At 37.0% G+C, this 12,948-nt stretch overlaps 1 protein-coding gene across 2 annotated transcripts; it reads right to left on the reverse strand.

Annotated features, from left to right (window-relative positions):
- Positions 1-205: 205 nt before the first annotated feature.
- On the reverse strand, positions 206-10,844 carry LOC110712826 (probable methyltransferase PMT7). 2 transcript variants are annotated; one of them, XM_021891279.1, is made up of 8 exons: positions 10,438-10,844; positions 10,068-10,244; positions 7,053-7,467; positions 5,740-6,029; positions 4,347-4,730; positions 3,051-3,297; positions 2,812-2,950; positions 206-1,646 (listed from the first exon to the last, which is right to left on the reverse strand). In XM_021891279.1, the coding sequence occupies exons 2-8, from the start codon at positions 10,216-10,218 to the stop codon at positions 1,488-1,490; spliced, it is 1,785 nt and encodes a 594-aa protein (XP_021746971.1). In that variant the 5' UTR covers positions 10,219-10,244; positions 10,438-10,844; the 3' UTR covers positions 206-1,487. The 2 variants fall into 2 exon arrangements, with proteins under 2 accessions (XP_021746971.1, XP_021746970.1); XM_021891278.1 differs by having other exon boundaries at positions 207-1,646; positions 10,068-10,844.
- Positions 10,845-12,948: the final 2,104 nt, after the last annotated feature.

Here is a 12,948-nt window from a genome sequence, read left to right on the forward strand (position 1 = left end):
CCTCGCCGGTGCAGAATCCGACCAGGACCTCCGCCGGCGCTCCTCCCCTTCCCCTGAACTATCGTGCCTCCCTCGAAAACCCCATTGAATCACCTCAAAAACCCCCCTACCTCCCTCGAAAAACCGTCCCCTAAACGCCGGCCGACGTCGAAACCCCCCTCCCTCGCGTCAGCAAACGAATTAGCCCTGTCCCGATGAAATCTCCACCCCATTGAACCACCACGTATGCCGAAACCCTAAAACCAAAATCTAGGGTTTCGATTTTGGTGTTTTGGGGTTTCGTGGTGGTGGTTTTCGGCAAGTTTCGTGGTGAAGGTTAGAGGGGTTAATCGGGGATGGGATAGAGGTTTTCGGCCTTTTTGCGAAGGTTAGAGGGGTTAATCGGGGCTTGGATGGAGGTTTTCGGTGATTTGCGAAGGTTAGAGGGGTTTTTCGAGGCTCGATGGTGTTTTAAGGGTGGTGGTTATGGTGGTTTCGGGGGTAGGATTTGGGTCAAGGGGTGATTTTGAAGTTGGACTTAGATCGGCGGGGTGGTTGTTTGTATTGGGGAGTTCCGGCCGGCCGATTTCGGGGGTTTAGGGTGGCGGCCGACCGGTTTTAGGTTGGCCTAGGGTAACAGTTAGGGTTTCGCGTGGCTTGGGGGGTGGGTGGTGGGTGGTGGGTTTTTTTTCATATTTTTTTTTTACATATTTTTGTTTTTGTTTTAACTTTATTTATTTGGTCCAATTATTGAGTGCCACGTGGCATTATTAACCTTAATGACTAACGGTGTTAACCTCCGTTGGTCATTAATGGCATGTTGTGACATTTCCATAAAATTGAAGGTTATATGGTGTATTAGAAAGTTTTTAGTGGTATACAGTGAATTAAGCTTAAACTGAGTGGTATATGGTGAAATTTCCGTAAAAATAATATATCATAGAGGGTAAACACGTTGTATTATAAGCGAGGAGTTTTTAAATTTAAATCTTTGTATTAACATTTTTTTTAGTGAAGGAATTATTGCAACGTCTTGACTTACCATATCATTGCTCATGTGGCACCAACTCACCAAATCATGCTAGGGTAAGGATGCCACATGTTGTGCCTCTGAGATTAATTATAAATACATATAGATATAGACAGATTAGGCGAAGGCAAAAGTCTTGTATACAATATTGATCTTCTCACCTAGATTGCCTTGATTTATGTAAAGAGGAAAGATAAATTAATTAAATGTTATTCATACAGCAAATTAGAACTATTGCCTTTTTTCCTCTATATATCACTACTTCTCACTAAAAAAAAAAAAAAAAAAAAAAAAAAAAAAAAAAAAAAAAAAAAAAAAACCTACCATGAGAACAAACTTAGAAGAAAAATAAGCTAACACAATTACAAAATGCTTCTTTGTCTCCACTCTTGCTTTGACTGGAAATATCCAGGGGAATCTGGGGATTCATGAGTCTTTGAATTAATGACCAGTCCGTATTTCGTGTAACACACATCTTTCAAACAATTGCCCAGAATTTTTTCCTGCAAACGAGTACAGTTTCGTTTTCATTTTGTTTGTTCTGCATCTGGTATGAACTCACATCCCAAAGGAACTTCGGTGCAAGATCCTTAATTCGTGAAATGATTAGTTCTTCATCCCTGATAATTATAAATCCCTGCATAAAAAACATTGCACTTCAGGACTTGAGTTGGTAACAGAATCTAAAGGATGTTTGTATAGTTATGCTTTCTTTCCATCATCTATATTCTTTTCCCTTAATGACATATTAAACCCTAAACGTCTTACAAATTGTCTACCTACGAGAATGGACACAAAAAAGATTGCCCTGAGCATAGTTTGGCATGAAATAAGCTAACTAACTGTACTCAAGACCAGCCTATTTCTGTACATACAAAACACATTACTATAGAAGTGCATAAACAAGAAGTGTAAAAGAACTCGGTTCAATGTGGAAGGTGAGAGGATGTTTTCAATAGACCACCTACAAGATATAAGAACAATCAACAGATGATATTACGTGTTAGTTGACTGGAGTATTTAGAATGATAATCCAATGCCCAGCAGGACATGCTCGAATATTTGACAAGTCTGTGTGCTTTTGGTTAGGAAGGGTTTGGTTTGTGAGTTCTCCTTTTTTCGGAATCGTAAAGGATCCCCATCTTCTCTAATATGTCTGGTAACCAAACAATTGAAATGAAGGTCGAAAGCAGATCTTATTGAGTTGAAATCTAATTTTCAGAGAAAACAAAAATGTCATCCTCCAACCCAAACACTGGCTGGGGTGTTATAAGACATTAAGACATGGAGTGACCCTGCATGATGTTTAAACCTTAAGCCATTCCATCCTGTCAGCCAACGTAGATGAGATTTCACTTGATGACACCCAGGATCTTTATGGCTCGGTACAAGTATTTTGTTTGTAGGTGTCATACCCAAGGGAAGGAATAATTTTAGAACAGTCTCATACAACCGTCTTTAATCACCAAACCATGTTACTTGTATAGTTGTATGTGCTATGCATGCTTTATTTTTGGATCAATTATATATTTGAAGTCTCATAAGACTGTCTCTAATCAATAAGACGATAAACCGTGTTACTTGTATGTGCTATGCATGCTTTATTTTTGGATTGATTTTATGTTTCATTTAACAAGAAAACGTTGTGATCATATTATCAAAAGATATTGAGCCATGTTAATCACAAAGCAGATAAAGGACCTTTTATGACGTGTGTATAACTCACTTTCAGAAAGGTGTACAAGAAAATTAAAGTGGAGAATAATTGTAGGAATCGAGACAATAAACATATTAAATGGTACCTCAGGTCTCAGAATACGATCCATCTCCAGCATGATATCCTCCAGCAAACAATTATTATTGTGATCTTTGTAATGAGAGAAAAGATAACACGCATGCAAAAGATCATAAGATCGAGGATAAGTTGAAAATGGCTCACACCTAAACAAAAAGCATTCACAAACTTTGGTTAAAAATTGCTGATCTACAAACTCACAATTGAGTTGATAAAAATAGCAGATGTAGTATACTAGTTTCTTACCAATCATGAAAAGCACCTAGCAAACCTCTACTGTAAATAGCAGTCAACGTATCATCTATGGTTGAAGGAACTACATTCATGACCCAAACAGGATATGAGTTTAATGCTGCAGCAAAACCACCCCAGAGGGCATTCATATCCATGACATTTCGAATCTGTGTCTTGCTAACATTCATCAACATCCAATACTGCTCAACTTGATTCTTCCAAAATACTGAGTCCATAGTAAATTGCTCTTGATTAACACCTATTGAAGTCATGCAAAAGGGGTCAAGTCAACCATACACATACAAAGATAATGACTCGTCCTAATTACCAAGAAAGAAAACAGTTATATATAAAACTACAATTTTTCACTGGGAAATTTTTATTGCTAGTAGCCCTATTTCTTGTACATTGTAAGAAATATTTGGCAGCCACAAAAATAAAAAAAAATAAATAAATAAAAATAAAATAAAAAATAAATAAATAAATAAAAAGGGAAAAGTTTTCATTAGCCCTGTAATTGTTAAATACAAAGTTGCAATATTTGTTATATTTTGTTAAAAATATGTTAAATGAGTATCATCTGAGGCTTTGTTCTCTTAGTCTAAATTAAGGTGTTCTGAATTTTCTAAAGTATTGTCTGCTCTGATTTGAAATTTTGTAATCTGGTTTGGTAGTCTGATCTGATTGACTGAACTTTGACCTTAGTCATACATCAAAGTGTAAGAAAAATTATCATCAAGTGGGATCTTGTTAGATTCGTCTCAATGTGTATTTTTCAGATATCTAATTTTCATAACTTTTACAATGATAGATGGCAATAAGCAAACCGAAATAAGATCTGATCTGTTCTAGTTTGAAGTTTTCTGGTAATTTATATAGTTTTCAGAAAGAGATGATTTAGTTGCATGAGAAAAAGTACACAAGATTCTTTTTTATAGTTTTATTACACTATACACCCTTATCCACTTAAACATGTAAGGAAATCAGCTAAGTCATTCAATATATCTTAACAATATGAGCTTTAAAACTGCACCAAGTAATTCAAGCTAATTCTTTCTATCTAGCATTCTAGCACCCTGATACATCTGATAGGGCTTCATACATGGTGTGGTAAGATTCTCTAGTCTAGTATGCCTTACAACTTAACCAATGCAAGCATTCATTAATTTCTACGATTTCACCCTAGTTAATTCCAAAAGTTGACACAAAATTTAGGAAGCACATATTTTTGAGACATTAACTGACAAAAGCAAGACATCATTAAATTATTCAATTTGTATAGATTATAGAATTAGATGAATAACATACCTAGTCTACTGAGACTCTCAGAATATACAGAAAGACGCTCTGGCTGTGGAGGAAGTTTATCAGAATTTGCTAGTTCACCACTCAAGGTTACACAATTCTTCAGTGGTTTATTCCATGACGGCTTTGAATCATTAGTCACGTCACATATTTGTATCAGGTTCTGTTCTGCATTCTGCTGGACACAAGTTTGATCCCCTGGTTTAACCCAGATTGCTGTTTGAACCTTTTTAGCTATGAGTTTCCAACACATGGCTGTTGTTATATTCACCAACTTATCCCATATCATGGGGTAATCTTTATCTTTTCTGTATGCTGGTGGGGCAGAGTAAACAAAGTATCCATTTGGTCTTAAAAGGCGGTCAACTTCTCTCAGCAGGATGCCATCTGCATATATTGTACAAAGTAAAATTATTTATTGTATGTGAAAGCATGGTTAGGATAATAAATTGGCACGACAAAATTTCAGTAAATAAAACGCTTTACAATTGTATCTACCACATTTAAACATCATTATATAACACGCTTGCTCCAACAAAGACAAAATGATATAAGACAACATGGTTTTCTTGTTCTGTTACATAGGCAGGGATCGGATACTTTTAGTAAATTAGTAAAGTGAATCTAGTTGAAGGGGTGACGGCAAAAACAACCTTGACACCTAACATACTACACCAAAAACCAAAAAAACTATAAGAAATTTTACGAAAAAGCAAAGAATTCAACACTCACTAACAGGCCCAACATCTTTCACAAGAAAACAAATAGAAAACTTCACTTTATGTCATTGAAGTATTGAACAATGAACATGTAATAGACTAGGATCAACAACAACCAACAACAATCACAGGTGGCAGGGACAGCAAGGACAACTAAGGAGGAAGCAGACAAAATTAATTAACACTCCACTATGGAGGGGTGCTCACTGAAGACTGCAAACTGATTCTCTTTTTTGTAACAACCTCAATAGGACAAATTCTAATTAATACTAGGGTATTGTAGTTGCTTGAGCATATAAAGGAAGGTAGCACTAGTAGTAAGGTAGGCAGAAATTGAGTGATATTTTGAATGTGAGATTAGTAGCCTCAAGCTACCATTGAGAGTTATAGCCTAAAGCTATATATATCTTTGTAACCTTTTGCTAGTTTCAATCAAAAAGATTCAAGCTTTCTTATTAATCTTAATCAAATTACAATATTTACAGCAGCAAACTTAGTCTATAACAGAATATCAACGAATATCTTCCACTTCTTTCACCAAAAATTCATCCGCTAGAAACCACATATTGAAAATTAATACAACCCAGCTACATGTATGTATGACATGGTTCCATACATAGACATCAGATATATGTCTCTAAAGAAATTTGAGAGCCAGAAAAGAAATATTAACTGACCATTTTCATGCCAATCAACACGGCATCTTGAACAATGTACCATTTCAAATGAGCTTGTGGGATAAGGAAGTTGTTTTGTAGATATGGCAGCAATCATTGCACCGATTCCTCGTTCTAAAGCAAATTGAATCTGGTTCTCATGCCCATCTTTGGGGGCGAAGGACATTGTTTGTATATCTAATGGCAGTAGATATGCTCCAAAGCTGGCAACACCACAGCCAACATCTAGAACCTGAAACACCCCTGCATTACGGAGATCACCTGTCTCATTAGTGGTCATATTTCCTAACCTGCATAAAGAATTAAGTCAGCAGATCAATTATCTGCAAGACAGCACTGAAGGCCTTAAACCATTACATAGTCATGGTGTTAGAGGTCTTGGCAGATGAAGCACTAGAAATAAAAGGATGTGAACAAAAATTGACAATAAAACCATAGTAGACAATTCGTACACCCAATACTAGGCCTGTTCAACGGGGTAGGTCAGGGGATGGGCGCATAGGGGCAGACCTTGATAAACATTAGTATGGACTGAGGCAGGCTATCTGTACCAGGCCTGTTTTGAACTTAAAGGGCCACTCAAATTAATACAAATAAGGGATATGTCAGCATTTAAATGGGGCCTGATACACTTTTTCATGGTTCATGCTCCTCACCACCATCCATTGACAAATTCAAGAATCCCTTTGACCGTCTTTTTTTCACTTAACTTTCTCATATATCCAACTGCTTCATTTTCTCTCTCCTATACTTTTCAAAGTTTATCCCCCTTCCTCCAGTATTTTCCAGGATTCTTTAAGTCACCTAAGTTCTCTGTAATTCCGAATATTAGAGAGAGTGATTTGAAGACTTCTATCTATTCATCTAAACATCTTTACAAAAATGAGATATTGATGAAATTTGCTTATGAATATGTGATATTCATGAATTTATATGTTTCTCACTCCCTCAATTTATATTTTTTTAGATTTTGAGTTGATATATTGATTTGTTTTGGATGAATAAAAAAAAAGGGATGGGTTGCCCCGGGCTGTGAAACATACATAAAGGAGTGATCCTTTAAGAGCCCACCCCGACCTATTGAGGGCCCCGTCAACAGCCCGATTCTTTTACAGGATATTTCGGACCCAAACTGTATAATATTAGGACGGGGCAGGGTCTTAATGGGGCCATGGCCAGTTGAACAGCTCTACCCAAAACCATGCTGGATAAGCTACCAAGCTCAGGGCATGATTGCTATTACCCACAAAGACTATTATTTACTACATATCAATTTCTAGAGTCAAGATAATGTAAAAGTTGTGGATGTTTACCTTTGAATGTATTCAACAGCTCCATGCTTGAAATGAGTACCACCACCGGGAAACCACCACAGCTGCCCCTTCTCATGAACCCAATTTTGACCTCCTTTCACTTCTGCAAGGTGAGTATGATTCACATTACTCCGCCAGACATAATCCCTGCTGATTGGCCACCTGATTGGTATTTTATAATCCTTAGGGGGTGGTATCAAACAGAATAAGCGCTTGTCAAGAGGAGGGCAGTGCCTCTCCAGTTCCTCTTTCCTCGAAAGATCTAGAGATGGAAGTAAATCTTTCACATAAAAAGGATCGTGGCAAGGTATATGTTCATTTAAGTTGATTGGGCATACATTCATCCCTGATTGAGAGATCACCAATGGTGTCCTTCGATAATTAAGAGCAACTCTATTTGTAAAGCTTGAGGAATCTGCAACATATGTGGTAGTGTCAATTGCACAATATTTAGATCAATGAAGCTATTAAAACAAGGGGGAAAAAAAATTTAAAAAGCTGATATTGCAATTAATATATCATCATTTGTGCACTATCTAATAAGTTATTTTCAAAATGTGTACAGTGTAGTGCACTCCTGGTAATTACCACAGTAAACATGGTCTCTTAAATATATTTTGCTAGATTTGGATTCCATAGTTATTCTTCAAAGTGATGAAAGAACAGTGGAAAGTTATACAAATCAGATCAAAATTAGATAATAATCTATATACATTACATTTACAGAACAACATTTCAAACAAGTGAAAATTAAAGAACTACATACACTTTTATAATATTACTTTTCTATTGATTTCTATAGTTTTATAATTGGCTTCAAAACAGAACTTTAGCCTTTCAAAAGATTATGGTACTGAACAAGTGCATGTTATAAGGGAAAGACCCATTGGCTGCTCTTGGACAGTGCAAGGACCCAAAACTTTTATGAAATTGTGATCATTTAGTAGTTGGGGAAAAGTGAGACAAGATGTTAAAAGACTATCATCATATTTGAGGCCAACTCGTTCCTCCAATCCTTGGGCATGTGGCTAATTTCAGTTCAACCATCCTGTCACTACATCAATTAGTCCTTTTGATTAAAGAACAATACCTTAACTCTTCGACAACATAACTACCTTAAGTCCTTAACCCACCCCAAACACCACCAGAAACATACAACAAAAATCCACCCAATTACCATGAAAACCCACCAACCCACTACTAAAATTCATCCAACAACCACTACAGCCACCACTCTATATCCTACCACTGAAACCCTTAGACCCTCCATAGCAGACTCATGTCACAACTGAGAACGAAACGTTAACAATGAGAGAACGGAGGAGACTTTTTAACCTTTTAACAGTCGAATTTAGTCCCAAGTGATAGATTCATAACCTCTGTTTGACTGTGACCACCAAGGAGTTATGGTGGTTCTAGTAGTTCCATATAGTTGGTGGTGGATTTGGTGGTAAAGGCAGTGGGTAAAAAGAGAGCAGATGGCAGTACTGGAATTAAAGAAGAACGAGAAGGGCAGTGGTGATTGGTGAAAGTCTTTTTCATGTATAACAAACAACATGAGAAATGAGGGGGTTTTCTTTGGTCCAACCAAACATATACACTTCCCTAGTCCCTTCTAGAACAAATGGCTTATCATAATTTCTGTCACAAAACCAAGTATAAAAGAGGAGCAGTGAGCAAGGAGGTTGACGCACACTATACGGTTTAAATTACCAATTCCCTACAAATGGAAGCCACATCTACTCGTACAATCCTAACATGATGAAAACCTACTCTACATTTCCCAGCCGGAAGGAAAAATTTGAGATAGGATATTAAGCTAGACTTGTTGATCATTGCTCTAGGACGCACATTTGATATTGAGGGGGTCAGCGGGTCACCCTTTTGTTATTGCCACAACAATAGAGGCCTACTTGACTGTGCTATTAGGCCTCTATTATTACTACTACGTTTCAAGCAAGATGCCAATGTTACATAAAAGAATCCACAACGTCCCAAAGGTACAAAGCTTCTTCTGCAACCTTTTTCTTTCCCAATCCAAATGCAAATCATCCTATAGGTGAATAGTCACATGGGAAGAGTAAGAAGGATCTTGTTGACAGATTCAGCGAACATGGTCATTTCCTAGCCCTATGTACCCTCATAACATAACATATGTTGCAGCAAGTCTTCATGGATTACACCAACAAGTTTATTGGTTTCCATAAATGCATAATTTCATACTATAGCAGGGTACTTTCTTTCTTCACACAAAATATTGTGATGTCCGATTTGTGGGCACTCAGGCATCAGGGGATCGACTATTCCAATCCTGTTGCATACTATCAAAAAAATATCTACCTCACACTTTAATCAGCTAGGAGCAAAATTTAACAAAGCAATTGAGCGAGACACGACTCAGTTTTATCTTAAGCTTGGAAGTGGAAACATTGCTTCAAGAAGCTGCCAAAATTTCAATGCTATCCCAAATCGAAAAATGTGGTGAAGGAATTGGTTTTAACCAAGCTCTAGGATCCATAAAACACACTATGATCCATTGATCCACCACCCTATACCCAATCTCTACATTTCAATTAATGCTTCACCTTCCAAGACATTGAAGTATATTGATGAAACAACAACCAATCTTCGACCCGCTACGCCCTGCCCAATAACCAGGTCCGCCAATCTACCACAAAGTATCATAATTACACAGCTCAGAAATTCATGCTTGAGCTAATCAATTGCTAATCAACAATGTCTATTCTAAGGTTGCACAAGATTCTTTACCAATTAAACAAATTGAACATTATAAAATCATATATCCATTAGCTTTCTATAATTAATTTTCTACTTAAGCTCATGACACAAACATGCAACAAAATCCCAGCAGCAAAAGACAATAAATAACACACTAACATTAAAGTAAACCAATTTACAGAACTATTAAACTTAAATGCAAAAAAATAAAGATTGAATCTTTGATAATAGAAAATAATAAAGATTGGATTATTAAGCAAAAATTGAGAAATATACCAGTAGAAAAATTGGAGGAAGTGGGTATTTCCAAAAGAGGGGCGTTATTGGCAAAGAGAGTGCCTCCATAAAAAGCGGCAGCAATCAAAATCAAACCCACCATCAACATTTGGCCCCCTTTGGAATCTGGAAACATCCGCTTAATTCCCATAATTTTCTGGACAAATTCAGTGAGATCTGCAATTTGAGTGGGGAAAGAAGAGAGAGAAGGAAACAGTGTCAGAGAACAAGGGGAATTGGAGATACAAGTATTGTTTAAGGAATTTTAACAGTGTTGATGATTGGAGAAAATTAGGAAGAACATTAAAAACAGTATATAGAATTGAGAAATTTGAATTAAAAATAGGAAGTAATTGAAGGAATATCAGACTTGTGTTTCTTTTCAGAAGAAAGAGAAGAGTTGTGTTTTGTGAAAGAAAGCTGGATCAGAACAGAAACCACGTGATGGTAATGCTGTTTTGAAGTGATGAGAAGATATGGAAGATTATTTTTGGGAGGGATAAAAATAAGTGTCGGTTAAATTTTAGTAAGAATTAAATTGAACTAAATCGAAATTAAAGTATCGTTTAATTTTGATTTTTATGGTGGGAAATTATTTTTGACACACCCATAATTGATTTTGTCAAATCCTTATGTGAAAAGAGCATAATAAACTATACTCTCACATAAAATGCGTGTTTAGAGAGTGAGAGAAAGCTTAAGTGGTAAGAGCTCTCCGTTTGGTTCCAAGAGATTTTTGGATCGATTCTCATCCCCCGCCTTTGTGGCTCTCTAAACACCACCAAAAAAAAAAAAAAAAAAGTGTACCAAAATCATTTCTCGTACTTTGTAGTTATTATATGACATTTTTATCACGGAGTAAAGAAGTAATTTTAACATTACAAAAAAAAAGAAATAGTTAAAGTTAAATATAAGCGTAGCTAGGGATGTCAATGGGGCGGATCAAATAGGAGACTCACCTCATCCCCGTCCCAACGAGGTGGGGATGGGTCTTGGTTTGGCGGGTGATGGGGCGGGGATGGGGATAAAAATCATACCCGCCATGGGTGATGGGGCGGGGGTGGATTTTAGGTTGTACCCGCCCCATCCCCGCCCCGCCCTACTTCGTACCCGCCCCACCCCTACCCGCCCCACTTCGTACCCGCCCCATCCCCATCCACCCCACTTTGTACCCGCCCCATCCCCACATCCATGTATTTTTAAAAACAAAATTATATACTTTTATACTATTTTATAAAAAAAATTATGTAAAATAAAATAGTATATTATAATACTTTGTAATACACTTATATTATAAACAAAAAAATGTGTTTTATTAACAATGATTTTTTTCTTTTTGCAATCTTTATTAATTGTGAAGGATTGTGCATTTGGGAGGCGGGGATCAGGCGGGTCTTAGGTGGGGATTAGGTGGGGGTGGATATCCAAGTGGGGGTTGGGGCGGGGATGGTTTTGGAATTGTACCCGCCGGGGCGGGGATGGGGATGAATTTTAGACCCGTCGCGGGGATGGGGATGGGGATGGGGATGGGTATGAAAATTTTAGATGGGGATGGGGATGGGAAGGCCAAAATCCGCCCCGCCCCGCCCCATTGACATCCCTAAGCGTAGCCGATCAATAACAACTCAATAATTGACTTATTTACTCTGTATTATTTTTGGATATTACTAAATGTCGTTATTAAATTAAATGATCATGCGTTATTAACACCTAACTCCTCTCCTACCCTGCTGATAACCTTCCCCTAATCCCCTCCACCGCCACCCAACTAACCACCTTTGCTTTCACTAATGCCCACCCCCTTCCTTCCTCATTGTCGAAATCTACCCCTATCTTCCCACCCCTCAGAAACCACCTCTTCTCGCCCCATCCACCAAAACCACCCCCTCCTCTCCCCTAGCATCCAAAACCACCCGCCCCTTTAATTTCCATTGCCATCGCCAAAAGCAACCCTCCTCTTCCCTACCATCGAAAACCACCACTTTTTTTTCTCCCCTCATGGCCAAAACTACCCCTCCCCTCCCCTCCCAAACCTACAAAACAACCCTTTCCTCGCCCTCACCACCGAAAACATCCTTGACCGTGGTCTCACTATCTCAATAGTGTTGGAGAGGCAGTTGATAGGTAGTGTTGGTGGTAAAAAGAGAAATAAAGTAAAAAAAAATTCATTCGTCAAGTCACTAGTCATCTTGGTCCAATAAAAGCAAATTCCTCACAAAAATTCGAATTATAATAAATAACTAATATGAAGTATTTGGAATTAATAAAAGTGAATTAACTAAAGTTGGGTTGAATACAATAAAAACAAAATTTTCATAGTTTTATTACTAACTAGGGAAGCTTACATGCGCGATACGCGCGCCATAGCTAGCCACATCAAAGAGCTTTTTTGATTTGGTCTTATGTCACAAGTTTAGTTGTTGCCAGCATTAATAAGGGAAAATGCATATATAAATATTTTTAGCATATGTAAATAAATATATTAAGGGGCATAATTGTCTCTAACAAGTTTGGGGGAAGAGATAATAGTATGGGCTTGATTATTATTCATCAATAAGTAGAGTATTTATACAAAAAATAAGATCATAAGATAGGTTACAATCTTCCTAAAAGATATTCTACTATAACTATAAATGCTAAAGATATATTCACTTATATATATTTAAGAGTAAATGTGTAAATAAATATTTCAAGGGGCATAATTGTCTCAGCACTATTCATAAATGTAACAAATATAATATAGGCGTAAACATGTAAATAAACATTTTGAGGGGCATAATTGTCTCAACACTATTTTTAAGTTTTTAGTCATACTTTTAAAAAGGTAGGGATAAACTTATGATTTTAGTATTTCCCTTAAAATACGAATTTTACATTGTAC

The sequence above is a fragment of the Chenopodium quinoa genome, unplaced genomic scaffold, assembly GCF_001683475.1.
Source record: "Chenopodium quinoa cultivar QQ74 unplaced genomic scaffold, ASM168347v1, whole genome shotgun sequence".
NCBI lineage: Eukaryota > Viridiplantae > Streptophyta > Magnoliopsida > Caryophyllales > Amaranthaceae > Chenopodium > Chenopodium quinoa.